This window comes from Notamacropus eugenii, chromosome 2, assembly GCF_028372415.1.
Source record: "Notamacropus eugenii isolate mMacEug1 chromosome 2, mMacEug1.pri_v2, whole genome shotgun sequence".
In the NCBI taxonomy this organism is placed as follows: domain Eukaryota; kingdom Metazoa; phylum Chordata; class Mammalia; order Diprotodontia; family Macropodidae; genus Notamacropus; species Notamacropus eugenii.
In genome coordinates, this window is record NC_092873.1 from 298,304,960 (window position 1) to 298,322,060 (window position 17,101).

Genomic DNA, 17,101 nt, shown 5'->3' on the forward strand with positions numbered 1-17,101 from the left:
TGCATTTAAAATGAACCCAGTATTTTCCCCAATGTCAGCAGAAAGATTTCAGTCATGAGCCAGAACTCAATACACTTATGGAAGCCTAGGAAATCTGAGTCTATGCTTGATTCTCTGGTGGAGGGGACGGGGTTCCAGAGTGGGGAAGAGAGAAGGGAACAAGTAGTTATTAAGCATCAGTAGATGTACCAGGTACTGTGCTAAGAACTTTCCAATGTTATTTCATTTGATTTCTATGACAATCCTGTAAGATAGACACTATTATTATCCCCTGAGGAAACTGAGGCAGACAGACATTAAGGGATTTGCCTTGAATCACACAGCTAGTATCTGAGGTCAAATTTGAACTTATATCTTCCTAATTCCAGGCCAATGTTCTGTCCACTGTGCCACTGACTTAATTTGTAATAGCCTTCAGGTCGCAAGGTTGATCAACTATTCTGGATCCAATATAAGCTCAAAAGCAACTGAACCAGTGAAGGCCCATATCACAGCATCTCACTGTCATCATATTGTGATCATGAGATCAGATTAAAATCTCCCACCAATTATCTCAATAATCTATCTTGTTTGTCTAAAAATATATTCTAGATTAACATCTCTCCCTCAAAGCTGGCCATCCCTCTGTCAAAATGCTTAGATTTATACCTAAGTAGCTATACCATGTATCCAATGGTAGGAAATGGAAAGATTTTAATTTCTTCTGTATCAGTGTAGTCTTTGTTGTCTGAAAGCACAAAAATAATTCTGCATTTTATACTAAAGTGTACTTTCCTAACTGACTTGCCAATGTTCTTAAGTAAACATTTTCTTTTTATTTAAAAAAATCAAGTTTGAAGATATATATGAATGAATTAAATGTTTGTACATTATAGGTCAAAATAAAGAAATAAAATGTCAATTTCAATAATAAAATCAATTGATAATAACTGAATAATTAATTATTGATGAATAATCAGTCATCCACCCTCCAAAGAAGAATATATAATAATAATTTGCTGATTTTTACATAGTGTTTTAGGCCCCATATGTGTGTGTATTATATGTATATATGTATATATATATATAAATTGTATTTGATCCTTGGATTACTGTAAGGTGAGGACTGTAGGTATAATTATCCTCATTTTACAAATGAGGAAATCAAGGCTCACATAGCCACTATTCTAATTTCGTGCCCTTGTTCCCTCCTGACTCTCCAATTGCAATGGCCTCCTAATTTGCCCCTCTGCCTCAAATTTCTCTACCCAGCTGCCAAAATGATTTTCCTAAAGTACTGGTCTGACTTTGTCCCTCTGCTACTTGAAAAAATTCAAAAAACTCTCTACTGTCTCTAAGATCAAATGAAAACTCTTAGCATTTAAAGCATTTTATAGCTTGATGCCAAGCTACCTTTCTGGCTATATTACACATTACTCCCTGCTTCTTGGATTCTCTGGTGTAACCTATATAGTCTTGATGCTAGCTCTACAAACATTCTGTTCCTCCATAATCCATGAACTATCCCACTCTGCATAGCAGCTATGCAATGGTCTTCATTCCTCAAGTCTCCCACAGCACCTTCGTCTCTCCCCCTTTCAGTGGAGGACCTTGACCCATATTTCACCTTATTCATAGCTTGTTTTCTTTCCTCGTCTCACCTCCTTTGGATATCTCTGACCGCTCCCTCTTCCTGCGCTACAGTCCAGAGATGAAGAGGTGACACTTCCTGCCAAATCCAACTCCTCCACATGAACCCTAAGATTTATCCCCTTCTAACCTCTCCAGCAGATTCCTCCCCCATCTTCAATTTCTCCTTATCTATTCATTGGTTCCTTTTCTGCTGCCTACAAAAATTGCTTGTGTCAGCTTCATCCTTTAAAAATAAACAAATTCTTAACCCAATCCTATCTTTACAACTAGCTCCAATACTCTCCTCCCCTTAATGACTAAACTCCTTGGAAACACCATTTTCATAGGAAATACCACCCCTCCTCTCATCTAACTCTCTTCTAAACCTTCTGCAATCTTGTTTCTGAGCCCACCATTCAAATGAAACTGCCTAAAATTGATCTCCTCTTTCCTCTCCCCCTAACAATCTTGTTTTCTTTAGAGCTCAGATCATCAGCCACCATCTACTTGAAGATTCCACTTGCACTATTACCTGACCCTCCTCACCCAAATCTGGTACATATATGTACACACATATTATAGTCATAAAAACACACACATAAATAAATGTTTCCTTTTATAGAATCCTTGATAGCAGGGACAATTTGGTTCTTGTCTTAGTACGTTCAGAGTTCAGCAAAATTCCTGGCACATGGTAGATGTTGAACAAATAGTGATTGCTTTTGTTATATTCTCATGTCTCACAAAATTCCTTCCACTAAATCACAATTCAAGGGTTACTACTGTGCCTTGAGAAGCTTTCAAAAGTATCCGCTAAATGAGAGGTAGTTTGTGAACTATGTGGGGTGCTCTATGAATTAAAAGAAGGATTCACTAGAGATTCTTGAGTTAGGTAGTCAACATGTGTTACAAACTCAAATTGATGTTCCATCTGCCCAAGACAACCCAGAATAACAGCATAAGAGAAAGTCAATAAAAATAAGTTAGGAAAGCAGATGTTTTCCTCTATGAGCCCTCCTGCAGTCCAAAGGGAACTCAAGCTTAAAAAATACTATTGAACCTTGGGAATGGAGAAGGGCAGGAAGGAAAGGAGGATCCACTTATATAAATCTGTTAAGTAGAATCCCCCTAAAGGATCAAGCCAAGGCCTGACACACTCATAGAGGCCTAGAGCTAGAAGCACCTGTACAAGTTATCTGATTCAGCCTCCCCTTTATTGAAGAGAGGAAACTGAGGCACAGGGAAATACAAAGTGACTTGTCCCAGAACACACCATTAGGGACAAATGAAGGACTAAAATTTTGTCATTCTTTGCTCTTTCCTCCTCACCTGAAGCACAGCAGCTCTGCCAAAGAACAGCCAATGTGAAAAAAGAGTATTTGATAATCTGAGAACCTTTTGCACCTTTGTTTTTTGGTGAAGGGTGATGGGAAGTCAAATGATGATCTCTTACCCTTGCCCAGGGGTAAGAAACCTGCAGCCTTGAGGCCCCATGTGGCCTTCTAGGGCCTTGGGTGCAGACTTTTAACTGAGTCTGAGTTTTACAGAAAAAATCCTTTTATTAAGGGGATTTGTTCTGTGAGGTATGGATTCAGTCAAAGGGCTGTACTTGAGGACCTAGAGGGTCACATGTGCCTTTGAGGCCACAGGTTCCTCCCTCCTGTCCTTGCCTATATCACTTCAGTGAACATCCTTATGCAAAGTGACTCACACAAATATCAGAGCCATCCACACTATCACATAGAGTTGCCAGTATACTTTAGTGCCTGAACCAGACATGGGCCACATATGAGGCAAGGATACAGAAAGGTCAGAACAATGTTTCCTTTTGCCACTAGGGGAATGCATGCTGTCCAGCACATGGAGAAGAAGGGAACTCATTCTTCATAGCTAAAACTTTGACACTATGTTGAATTCCAGCTTTTTCTACTAATGAAAAAAAGATTTATTAGAGTTGTACTGTTTGTGTAGGACCAGGAAATCTAAATAGGTTTTAAAGGGTCTTAAGACAAGGAAAAAGAATGCCTTTAGTTTTTTTCCACTGGACTAGGAAAATTACAACTTCATATTTGCAACTCTTGACTTAATATGGTGTCAGCACCTCCATGAAACACTTTGGTCCAGCAGTTTATAATTCAAGCAGAAAGGTTCACTCCAAGCCAAACTTTGGCATCCAAATACTTCAAGAAAATGGAGGGAAAAAGAGTGTGGGCTAAGTTTAAGTTATAAAAGTGAAGGGAAAAGGGCATTTATAGAAAAGCTTCAAAAAATAGTCCTAAGAATCTGAGACCATAACTGAGGATTACTGAATTGAGATCCCATATTTCAGAATGTTCAAGTAAACCAGGACTCCATCACTTCATTCCATTAATACAGGACTTGTATGTCATAATTGTTTCCAAAAAGTCCTATGTAAGGACTAACTCCTAAATTAAAAAAAATTCCATTCATGGAGGAAAAAAAAGACACACTATTATGATTTCAAGATAGAATTCATGTGGAGCGCTAATTGAAAGGTAGCCAATCAACTCATTACAGTCCCTAAGAAAACATCATGTAATGCTCAGCCCACATCTGGAATGCTATATTCAGTTTTAGATGCTAAACTTTAGGAAGTGTGTTGAAAACTGAAGACTATCTAAGGCAAGGGTGGGGAACCTGTGGTCTCAAGGCCACATGTAGCCCTCTAGGTCCTCAAGTGAGGCCCTTTGACTGAATCCAAACTTCACAATTCCCTTAGTATAAGGATCTGTTCTGTAAAACTTGGACTCAATCAAAAGGCTGCACCTAAGGCCCTAGAAGGTCACATGTGGCCTTGAGGCCACAGGTTCCTCCTCCCTAACTTAAGGGACTCTGACTGAGTTGGTGAGAGGACTGAGCATCATGCTAGTCTGAATACTGGTTGAAGGAACCACAGATCCTTAGGGTCTAGAAAAGAGGGCTAAAGGTGGGAGGAAGCACAGAAACTATCTTCAAATATTTTAAAAATCATTATGAGAAAAAGAGGTTAGATGTGTTTCTTGATCACATGGGACAGAATTAAGAGCAAGGGATGGAAGTTGCAGCGGATGATGTGGGTTATCCACAAAAAATACCTTCCCAACTCTTAAGTGAACTTTCAGCAACAGCTGTGGGATCCTGAGCTCTCCTCCTCCTTCCCCATCTCCCTCAGTCCATTATAAAGCATACTACCATATGCAAAAATAAATGAGACATATTTTCTACCCTCAGTGAGTTGAAAATCCTAGAGGAGGAAAAAAATACAGTTACCACACATCCCAGCTCTTTTAGGGAAATGGTCGTTTTAAGGAGAGGGAATGCACTTTTAGCAACACTTTGCAAAAAATATTTCTTTTGCCTATGTGTTCCATTTTTAATAGTTAAATCACCATAAACAACTCATGTAGAGCAATAACTACAATATTAATTAGTATACATTAAACAAATAAGGAAGATCCAAAGAGCTGTGCTAGTTTGTAGGATTACCTTTGGTTGGGGGGGATGAGAGAAGGAAGGATAAGAGAAGGTCTGATGGGATAAGTGGTATTTGAGCTGGGTCTTGAGAGATACATAAAATTTTTAACAGGAAAGGGAAAGAGGGACTAAGAATCCACTATGTGCCAGGTACTGTGCTCAACACTTTTACAAATATGATCTCATTTGATCCTTGCAGTAATTCTGTCAGGTGGGTGCTAGCCTCATTTTACAGTTGGGGAAAGTGAGGCAAATAGAGTTAGTGACTTGCCCAGGATCATACAGCTAGTAAGTATCTGAGATTAGATTTGAACTCATGACTCTAGGTCTAGCACTCTATCCACTGCAACATCTCCTGTTTCCAAGATGAAGGGAATGCAAAGAATGTCCAGTGGTTTATGATCTGATGGGGCTTGGGGTTATGGGTAGGTAGGTTGGTTTACGTTGCTATCTTTTGTAAACAAAGCCAAGTAGCCAACCCTGGTGCACAGGAATCGATGATACCAACCCAAATGAAAGGCCCTGAGTTATTGGATGGGGTCTGCATGCATTCAGATCTCCAATGTACACAATCTTTTCTATGATCAGAAAGCAATAACTACTCAGACAATGACTATCTCAGAAGTCATTTGGTCCAATCCTTCACCCCAATCAAGAATCCCATCCTCACTGACCATCCTGCCCTGCTAGAGGATCTCAGCACTGTTTTTGTTTTCTTTGTCTGTATGCCTCAGTGTCTAACAATGTGACTGACACAAAAGGGAGCTTAATAATTTAACTGCTTGCTCATTACCTCCAAAGACACTCACCTTGGTTCTAATCACTAACTAAAGTTTGCATTATTTCATTTTTGCCTCTATGATTGCCATCCATTGTTTCAACTCCTGTCCTCTGGAGGCAAAAAGAACAAAAGTCTTATTCCTCTTCCACTTTCCTTTGCCACAATCCTTCACATTCCTGTGTCCTTTTACCAGTTTTCCTAAGGTACAGCCTCTCCTTCTAACATTCTCACCATATTATTGTTCAGTCATGTCAGAATCATTTGGAGTTTTCTTGGCAAAGATATTGGAATTTGTTGGCCATTTCCTTCTCCAACTCATTTGACAGGTGAGGAAACTGAGGTAAACGGTGAAGTGACCTGCCTAGGGTCACACAGCTAGTAAGGGTCTGAAGTTGGATCTGAACTCAGGTCTTCTGATTCCAAGCCTAGCGAGTTCTATATATTATGCCACTTAAACCATACCAGTTTATAAGAAGTATGTATGTATTATATGTAGAAGTATCTTACAACTCACATACTCCCATTCCCCCATTTTTTAAAGATGAGGAAACTGAGGCCCAAGGAAGTTAAATGACTTGTTACAAGACTAGCTAAGTGGAAGACCTGAGATTTGGATCCAGGCCTTATTCCAAAGACAATTCTACTACACCTTGCTTCAGTCACCTGACTGAATTCAACAATCTAGTTGTGTTCTGAATGAAGAAAAGCGATATGGTCAAAGTCCTCTCTTTAGACATTGTACTTCACAACCATTAGGTTTTTATTGTATTTTTAAAATTTTTCGTTAAATTAAAAAAAAAAATTAGACAACCACTCCTGTTCAGAGTCCTACAATGTCGGATTCCAAAGACCTTTAAACTGAGCAGGGAGGGAAGGATGGAGAAAAGAACTCTGGGGGCCCAAAGAAAACCCTGGGCTTAGGCCCCCTTGCCGTGACGTCAGCATGATGAGGGGCGGGGTCTGGAAGAACACACCTCCCCAACTTTTCTTTTTTTCTCTCTTTTATTTTTTGGTAGGGAGATAAGAACAGAGTAACAGTGATTAGTAGGAGCGCAAGGGCTGGCGGCAGGAGCGGGGTTACCGGGCATCCTGAGAGCCAGGGAAGCCACTAAGGAATGGACCGGCTCCAGTGACGACTTACCTGGTTAAAGGGGGCGGCAATGAGTCCAGGTTCCCAGGTTTTGGAGGCCGGTACCCCCGCCTTGTCTTTATCTCTCTTGGGTCCCATGCAAAGGGCTGGAGAGGCACTCGCTTCTGGCTTTGGTGAAGGAGGCTGAGCGTCCCGCTTCCATAGTAACCAAAGCCCCGCCCCACCCTACTCTCTCCTCACCCCCTCCCCACCCAGTCCCATTCTAGAGTCCGGGCTTAACTGCTGCGGTCTCCCTTAGCAACCAAGAGGTGGCTTAGTGGCCTGCGCTCCTGGAGAGGCTGCCCCGGAGCGAGGAGACGGGGGTTTGAATCCGACTTCTCCAGACTAGCTGTGCAGCTTTGGAGAAGTCACTGCCTTCTCTGGCTCTGGTGGGCTCAGCCGTAAATGGGAAAAGGAGGTGTTCGCGTGGGTGGTCTCTGAGACACAACCCCCCACCCCCCACCCCCCAACACTGCCTCTGTGGAGTCGGAGCACCGTGGTCCAAAGCTCAGACCGTCTCCTGGGAGCGTCAGCGCAGGCACCGGACTTTGTCCTGGGGGCTCCAGAGGCCATTTTTAACGGATGGGGGATGGATGCGGGGTGGGATGGAGGAGAGAAGGGGAAGGGAGGACAGAGAGGAGAGGGAGGAAGGGGCAGAGGAAAGAAGGGTAAGAGAGGAAGAGGAGGAAGGAGAATTGAGGAGGGTAAGTAGGGGGAGGAGGGGAGAGGAGGAGAAAGATGGGGAGAGGGAGGACAGAGAAAGGAGGAGGAAGAGGGGAAGGGGGAAATGAAGGAGGAAGAGGAGCAGTGGAGGGTTGTGTTTGTCCTTCCTTCTGGAAGAGGATCAAGATGGTGACATGACTTACAGTTGACTTTGATTTGAGGGAGGGAGAGCTGTGCGAGGTCACCAACCTCACTTTCTTCTCCTGAGCCATCTGGGTGTAGTGGCCTAATATTCATCAGTAGGGCTGGAAATGGCCCAGGATGCAATGTGAGACCTTAGCCAATTTAGACTAAGGTGTTGTCAGATTCTCACTTTGAGTGAGATACACCCACTCAATGAATAGGCTCCTTTAAGAAGTTACTAATGGGATGGCCCCTTTTAATAAAGAAAAAAATATAACAAAAACCATCAAATTGGGAGGGGAAGACCCTCAGGGTTCCTGGGTAAAAGTTACTATTTAGTATTTACATTCACTCTCTGCTAGGTGGGCAGGGACCTGTTGTCCAATCTATGAGCTCCAGAGTAAACTGAGGGAGGGAGGGAAGGAAAGGAGAAGAAAGAGGAAGATGGGGAGGAAGAAGAGAGGGAGGAGAGGGGAGAAGGAGAATGAAGAGGTGGAGGATAAAGGTGAAAAAAGGAGAAGAAGGAGGGGGAAGAGGAGACAGAAGAGGGAAAGGAGGGGAAGAGGATAAATAAGATAGACAGGATTACAAAAGAAACCAACTATATTGAGTTATTAAAAAATTAAACAAATTCATGGACCCCAGGCTAAGAAATCACTTCTGACTCTTCTTGACTCCATTTAGGGTTTTCTTAGCAAAGACACTGGAGTGGATTGCCATTTCCTTCTCCAGCTCATTTGACAGATGAGGAAACTAAGGCAAACAGAGTTAAGTGACTTGCCCAGGGTCACACAGCTAGTAAGTGTCTGAGGCCAGATTTTAATTCAGGAAGATGAGTGTTCCTCACTCTGACCCTATATTCTGTGTGCCTGTGCCACTTAGTTTCCCTAACATTTATGTAGCATGTTCTCTGTACCAGACACTGTAAAATGCTTTACAATTACCTCATTTAATCCTCCTATCAACCCTAGGAGGTAGATGCTTTTATTATAGCAGTTGAAGAAACTGAGGCAAACAGAAGTTAAATAACTAGTATGTGTCAGAGGACAGATTTGAACTTAGGTCTTCCTGACTCCAGGCTCCAGTGCTCTATACGCTGGGTCCTAAGACTAGTCAACTAGACACTTAGGGCACATTGCCTTTTCATCAGGAGAGCGTAATTTATAGTATATATATAATATATAATTATGATATATACTACATGTGTATTTTGTAATGTAGATACTATATGTGTACATGTGGATATAAAATGTGTATCTAATTTATGTTAATGCACATATCACATATAACTATATATACAATTGGCAACATATCACATATATGTATGCATGTAATATATATGTTTATGCAATAAGCATCAATGTGTAACGTATAACATATATATTATATATGATCAATGTATGTCATTATATGTTCATTTAATAAACATTTATTAATCACTATGAGTCAGACACTGAGCTAAACTTTGGGGATGCAGAAGAGGCAAAAGACAGTCCCTGCTCTCAAGGATCTTATAGTCTAATCAAGGAGACAACATGCAAACATACATACAAAACACAGTATACAATATCAATAGGAAATAATTAAAAGAAGGACAGCAATGTAATTAAGAGGGACTAAGGTTTCTTGTAGAAAGTGTCATTTCAGTTGGGACTTAAAGGAAGCCAAGGAAGTCAGTAGTCAGAGATGGAGAACGTTCCAGGACATGGAGTACAGAATGCAGCATTAATATTACAATTATATAATATAATAGCCCATATGATATAATAGCACACATGATATACACATAAAATATAATATGTTAAATATATATATGATGTATTATATATCACATATATTATTATATATAATCATGTAATATGTGGCTCATGCATATTATATATTATACAATACACATAATCATTATATGATACATACTGTATATACTATACATTGTCATTTATCATATATTATTATACATTATATTGTAATCATACATTATATATATACATATGCACACATATGATTTGAGGAAGGGAATCCAGAAAGGTTTCTATAAAAGTTGGCACATCATCTGAGCCTTAAAGGGTCTAGAGCTGGGGTAGGGAACCTGGGACCTCAAGGCCAGATGAGCCCTTTTATGTCCTCACATGCGGCCTTTTAACTGAGTCCGAGTTTTATAGAACAAATTCTTAAGGGAATTTGTTCTGTGAAGTTTGGATTCTGTCAAAGGGTCACACTTGAAGACTTAGAAGACTACATGTGACCCTGAGGCCACAGGTTTCCTACCTCTGGTAGGGACTAATTCTAAGAAGCAGAGTTTAGAAGGGTGGGCCTTCCAGGAAACAGAAGAGGCAACCGCTAGTGTTGGTCACCTGCTTTTCCATCTTTGCTGCCTGCAAGAGCATTTTTCTGGTTATCCCATTCTTGTTTCTGTTCACCCAACACTATCCAATCTCTTTCAAAGCATAGACCAAAGTTCTCTGATGGAGATAGAAAGGCAAATAGGACATAATTTCTGCCTTCTTGTTGTTCACCATCTAGTCTGTGAATACCTGAAACATCTATTTCCCTCCACAACCCCTTTATGACCTAAGTAGTTTCTGGCTATTGCTGTGACCTAAATTTTATTAAATTAAGGAAAATTAGTACATTTTATTTATTTTTAAAAATTTATTTGTTTTGCTTCTCCTTTCCTCTCCTGTCCTCCTGCAGCTGCCCAGCCATCGCAGTGGAGCCTCCTTCACCATCATGGCAAACCTGAGTCCCAGTATCGTAATTGAAGATGATGAACCAGGCTATGACCTGGACTTATTTTGCATCCCTAAGCATTATGCTCAGGATTTGGAAAAAGTATTCATTCCTCATGGACTTATCATGGACAGGACTGAACGTTTGGCACGAGATGTGATGAAGGAGATGGGAGGCCACCATATTGTTGCCCTCTGTGTCCTCAAGGGTGGCTATAAATTCTTTGCTGATTTGCTAGATTATATCAAGGCACTGAACAGGAATGGTGACAAATCAATTCCTATGACAGTAGATTTTATCAGATTGAAGAGCTACTGTAACTCCACAGAAGACAGAGTCCAGCAGCTACCCATTGCCCACCCCACCCCGATTCCCCGCTGCCTTTCATACAACTGCCCCACTGAAAACAAGGATATGAATGTGAACCACATTCGGGCTCAAAGCTTCGTCTTTGGTTGTGAACTCAAAGCTGACAAAGATTTTCACTTCAAGGTGGTGAATGAGCAAACTGAACACCAGCTTTCATTGATAACAGTGAGCTTAGGAGCTAGTGCCAAGGATGAACTGCATGTCGTTGAAGCTGAGGCCCTGAATTTCGAAGGCAGCCCAACTACAGTCACCCTGGCATCACTGAAATTGTCCCTGCAGCCCATGGTTTCACTTGGTGGCTTTGAGATTACCCCACCGGTTGTTCTGCATCTAAAATGCGGTTCCGGGCCCATGTACATTAGTGGCCAACATCTAGTTGCACTAGAGGAAGAGGTAGAAGAAAATAATGTGAAACTTGTCAATCTGCCTGCCAAGTGAGTTGCCTCTGAAACTGATAACAAGAGCCCACCGAAAAAGGTAAAACTGACTGAGGAAGATGAGGAAGATGAAGAAGAGGAAGAGGAGGAAGAAGATGATGATGAAGCAGAGGATGAGGAGGAGATAGAAGAGGTGGATGAGGATGACGAGGAGGTAGAGGTGGAGGACGAGGAGAAGGTAGAGGAGGAGGAGGAAGAAGAGCAGGAAGAGAAAGAAGAGGAAGAAGAGGAGGAGGAAGATGAGGAAGTTGAATGTAATAATCCTCTAGAGAACAAGTCTGATCCTGATAGTCACGTACAGAATGGACAAATGCTCAACATGGAGGAGGAGATGACAGATTCTGAGCCAGTCACCCCCAAATCAAAAAGCCAGGAGTCCTTCGACACTGAGGAAAAGATTCCCCCAAGTCTCCAAGAAGCTAGCTCTTCTGAGAATATTAAAGAAAACCTTCAGAATGACCAGTCAACAGGGGACATAAAAGTTATTGGTGGGGATGATCTCTCAACTGTAACTGGAAAGAACGTCCTGATTGTTGAAGATACCATTGACACAGATAAAATGATGCAGACTTTGCTTTCCTTGGTCAAGCAGTATAATCCAAAGATGGTAGAAGTAGCCAGCTTGCTGGTGAAAAGGACACCTAGAAGTGTAGGATATAGACCTGACTTTGTTGGATTTGAAATTCCAGACAAATTTGTCGTTGGATATGCCCTTGACTACAAATAATACTTCAGGGACTTGAACCATGTCTGTGTCATTAGTGAGACTGGTAAAGACAAGTACAAAGCATGAGATGCAACTTGGTGTACAGAGAAACTTTGAAACACTTTGGGGAAACCCTTCAACTGCACCTCTGGACCACCAACTAAATTTGTCCAATGTTTCAGCCCTGTGACCATCTGCTTATTAGAGTTTTTTGCATGTACTGTATCTTGTCTGTTTTATATTTTAGGAATGTCAGATAGTTGCTGCAGTTCTGTTTGTTGTTTCATTTGCACTACAAAACCCAAAAAGACTATCACTATCCATGGGTGGGTTGTATTGCTTAAATTGCTGTTTGACTTATGAATGAGAAATTAGTTAAACCACACCAACACTGAATTGAAATAGTTAAAGTATTGTGAATGTGAGAGATGTTTAAAGAGAATATATTGACTTTTTAAATTTAAATTAAATTTTTAAAATTTAAATAATTTCATATGTTAATGAAAATGCAGAGAAGTGATCAAATATTGTTAGTTAACACCTTTTTGGTGTCAAAGAGGGAGCAGTCAATTTCAACATCTGTTCCAGTTCTGTTACAGAATCCAAGAGGTTTGATTATTTTATAACCCTATCTATCTCCCGGAATGAATTATTATTTCAAGAACTTTGGTTGTTGTTGCTAACGGTAAATTAAAATGGAAGCAAAGAATTAATTTTATTGAGATGGACAATAGAACAAAAAGTCAAAAAAAAAAAGTTTGTGGAGCTGTCTCTCCCACTCTTACAGATTATTTCCTTTCTGTGCTCCCCAGTCAAAAGTAGTTTCCTTTAAAGATGAATTGATATTCTGAACATTTTACTTTTGAAATCTATCATGCAAAATACTTAAAATAAAGGCTGTCTCTTTAAAAAAATTTACTTCTTTTTAGTTTACAATATTCATGTTCACAAGCTTTTGAGTTTTAAATTTTCTCCTCCTCTGCAAGACTGCATGCAATCTGTTATAGGCTCTACATATACATTCGTATTAAGCATTTTCACATTAGTCATGTTGTAAAGACAACTTATAATCAATAGAAGGAACCACGAGGAAGAAGAAACAAAGAGAGAGATCAAATCGTCTGCTTCAATCTGCTTCACATATATTTCTTTCTCTGGATGTGGATAGCATTTTCCATCATGAGCCTTTGGAGTTGTCTTAGATCCTTGCATTCATGAGAAGAGCCAGGTCTATCAAAGTCAGTCATCTAATAATGTGGCTGTAACTGTGTACAATGTACTCCTGGTTCTACTCAATTCACTCAGCATCAGTTCATATAAGTCCAAATTTTTCTGAAGTCTACCTCCTCATCATTTCTTATAGCACAATAGTATTCCATTACATTCATATATTCAGTTGAACATATGTTCAATATACATTCATTTGTTCAGCCATTTCTCAATTGTTTATGGACATTCCCCTCAATTTCCAATTCTTTGTCACCACAAAAAGAACTGTTATAAATATTTTAGTACGTTATATTTAAAATGTCTTAAATGAACACGGATGATTGCTGTGAACTGTGGAAAAAGGGGGATGACCTTGGTTTTAGTGAGGCTTTCCTGCTCTGCCAAGTTGGCATTGAGACAGTAGGCATATATTCTGCTATTGGAAGCCTTTCTGCTCCTTAGGAACTGTCAGAACTTGCATGGTGCCAGCAAAAACCCTCATTATTTAGCAGGGGAGCTAAAAAAATCTACTTGTAGCATTCCCTCTGGACTATCCCCATCTTTAGCTCACAGCTTCAGTTTCCCAGCAGCTATGACTGCTTTGGCAGGTTCAAAGTACTGTGGGGGAGGGTTTGTATTTCTAAAATTGTAGCCTACAAGCCCCAATTGATCCTACTTCACAGAATTAGCTTGGAGTGAAGGCATTTATTGAAATGGCATAATATAAACTAGTAGAAATACAATATTCCTCTCATAAACCTGGGGAAGATTCTTCTACAAATACAAAGAATCAGTGGGCATACATATAGAGAATATAACTTGAGAGACACATGTAGGAAAGATGTGGTGGCTGAGACAACAGTTCATGTCTATAACACGGAAGGGTCAAAATGCTTCTTATGTTGGTCCCAAGCTGTTCCTCCTAAGAACTGCATCCTTGCTGGGCACATCACCCACCTGGGCTCCCCAGACCTGCTCCTTTCTGCAGCTCATTATTCTGAATCTACTTTCAGCTGAAGTGGAAGAAGAAGAGACGGGAAGCTGGGGAGGGAAGAGAAATCCTCTTCCTTCTCCATATTGTAGTCTACAATCATCTCAGGTAAAATGGTGAGGAGAAATTCTCTCTCAAGAGGTAGGTTCTTTTTCCGTAGATGGTTCTCATCCAGACAAACTCTGACTTTTCAGTTCTTATTTCTTAAGGTAACTGGGGCTCTGGCCTGATCCTTCCAGTTGATTGAGGAATTTATTCACACCTCTTAAAAGAGTAAAGAAGTATAAACACATGTTCTTTAGGCTGGCCAAGGTCTGAAAGGATCATATCTTTTAAAAGTTGCAAATGTGCCTCTCAGAGATTGAAGAACTTCTCACCGTGTTGTCTGGTTGTAGGAAAACTCCTTAACACCTCTTTTACACCTCTTTTCACACACAAAGAGGTAGAATGCCAAATAGAACATTCAAAGTGAGACTGAGGAAGTAGCATTTGATCTGGGTTTTGAAAGATGTGCTGGAATTTCACAGGTGGAGAAGGAGTGCTTAGCCTCGTGCTTGGCACATAGTAATGTTGACTTGACTTGTGAGAAGAGCCATTACAGGCATCTGGACCAGAGTAGGCAAAAGTATGGAAATGGGCACATCAGAAATGGACACATCAGAAAGATCCATGTAACAGCTTACAGGTCATTTTGACTGGAGGTGAGGAAGGTCATTCTTCCTCCATACTTCCCAAGACCTTCTTTCGCCTTTATTCTGGAGAAAGTGAAGAATCCTTATGTTTTATGATGTTGAAAAGGAACTCATGCAATCAATAATTGGATTGGCATAGTGTTTTCTCCTTGGAATTGGGAATAGGGGTGGAATCTACCTGTTTATATACCAAAAATAGATATGAACTAGCCAAGGTTAATCATTTTATCTTCGGCAGAGAAGAGCCATTCAGTCAAAGGGGCCCTGCCAAAAGCAAGGGAAAAAGCATTACCATCTGTAGTGCATTTATGATTTTTTTTGGTATAATAAATTGTTTCCCCCACTAAATATGGGTTTAAATTTTATAAGTATATACTTTACTACATAAATTTTCCCACGTCAGTGACTGAGACAAAACTGTGCCCAATTTGGTGAATTGACTTTTACATACCTAAGTTCCCACTTATTTGTTTGATCCAACCTTTGCATTTGAAAATTTGCATTTACCCTCAGCTTGGTTCTTGAAAGATTATCTGCCTGAAGAAATGTGTTGTCTATTTTCAGAGCTATTATATGGATGAAATGGTGTTTTAGAAGTTTCCCACTTTGATCCAGTCCTTTCCATTTAATGAGGTGTGAGGTTTGCAGGGATTATTTCTCAGGAAGGAGCAGGTTGAACTTCCCCTCTTTGAATCCCCCTCCCCAACCCCTTTTCTGAAATCCATGTAAGAGACTAGAATTTCTGTTGTCATTAGATTCACCTAGAAGTCTTGCTGATTAGCAGTGGCTAATTAATCACTAGCCTCTAGCTTTGAGAACCTCCTTGCCTTTGACCAAGAATATTTGCAGATTTTATCTGATTAGGAGTATTATGGTACAGTAATAATATCTAGCATGTATATAGTGCTTTTCAGGTTTGCAAAACCTTAAATTACAAATATGATTTACATATTTTACAAATATTATCTCACTTTATCTTCCCAACCACAGTAGGAGGTAAGCTCAATATATTATCTCCATGTTACAGATGAGGAAACTGAGGTAGGCAGAGGTTAAGTGACTTGCTAAGGGTCACATGGCCAGTCAATGTCCCAGGCTAGATATGATGCCACCAGGCCCAGTGCATCCATGTTTTCTATGTACCTGGCTACCTCATAACAGTGAAAAGAATTCTGAAACTGAAATCAGATGACCTGCATTGGAATCCTAGTTCTTTCACTTTTTTCCTATCTGTGTGAACATGTGCAAATGACTTAACTTCTCTGGTATCAGTTTTTTCATCTGTAAACTGAGGAGTCAGATTTGATGACTTTAAGGGTAACTTAGAGCTTCAGACCTGTGGATGCTTCCAGAGTTTCCTATCCTTCTTACCCTTCTTTGATATCTTTTACATTTAGCACAAAGTTTATTTTCTTTTTCCCCCTCTGATGTGAACTTTATCAGAGAAAAAAATGTGCTTTTGTAACCTACAAGAGGAAATAAGTACTGACATTTATAGAGCACTTTAAAAATCTGCAAACCACTTTGCATATATTACCTCATTGGATGTTCACAGGCACCCTATTAGGAGAGTGTTATTGCTGTTCCCATCTTACACATGGGTAAACTGAGACTGAGGGAGGTTCAGTGAGTTACCATGAGGCACATAGCTAAGAAATGGCTGACATGGGTTTGTCTTGATCAAGTCCAAGGCTCTAACCCCCCTCCCCCATGGCTGCCATAGTATTCCATTGGAAGAGCTCATTGACTAAACCTCCCATATGCTTCAGGGTGTGGGACATGTGGAGTTGATTACACCTGTGCTCCACAGTCAGCACTAGCTTCCTATTCCGTTGTGAGGATAATTTAAGGTGTTGACTTTAATCTTTAAAGTTCTTCATTGTTGGGAAGCTTGTTACCCCAGAAATCACATCTCTCCCTATGTATCATCATGGCAATTGCAATCAGCTGCAGTTCTCATGTTAACGGTCCTGAGATGAATTGTGGGGAGTCTGAAATCAGGACACTTTCTCAAAATGATCCTGGAACTCTCCCTCTCTCAATGGGAAATGCAAAGTAGGAAGCTGACGGTTTCTATCTTAAATTCCTCGTCACACATGTCACATATCCCATGGGGCTTTGGTTCT

The 17,101-nt window shown here is 40.4% G+C and overlaps 2 protein-coding genes across 6 annotated transcripts in view; one reads left to right on the forward strand and one right to left on the reverse strand.

The window, feature by feature from the left end:
* Positions 1 to 7,172, reverse strand: part of SPAG17 (sperm associated antigen 17) — a 258,218-nt gene extending 251,046 nt beyond the window's left edge. For 3 of the 5 annotated variants that reach the window (XM_072644502.1, XM_072644501.1, XM_072644499.1), the window contains exon 1: positions 7,008 to 7,169. In XM_072644502.1, coding sequence (XP_072500603.1) covers positions 7,008 to 7,094 — 87 coding nt within the window. In that variant the 5' untranslated portion in view covers positions 7,095 to 7,169. Of the gene's footprint in view, positions 1 to 7,007 lie in introns of all 5 variants that reach the window. The other 2 variants (XM_072644500.1, XM_072644503.1) reach the window with 2 other exon arrangements.
* Positions 7,173 to 7,764: 592 nt separating this feature from the next.
* On the forward strand, positions 7,765 to 12,991 carry LOC140527520 (uncharacterized). The gene is given in 2 exon segments (XM_072644508.1): positions 7,765 to 8,639; positions 10,536 to 12,991. Coding segments are annotated over 2 exon segments (1,623 nt in total). The 5' UTR covers positions 7,765 to 8,585; the 3' UTR covers positions 12,105 to 12,991.
* Positions 12,992 to 17,101: the final 4,110 nt, after the last annotated feature.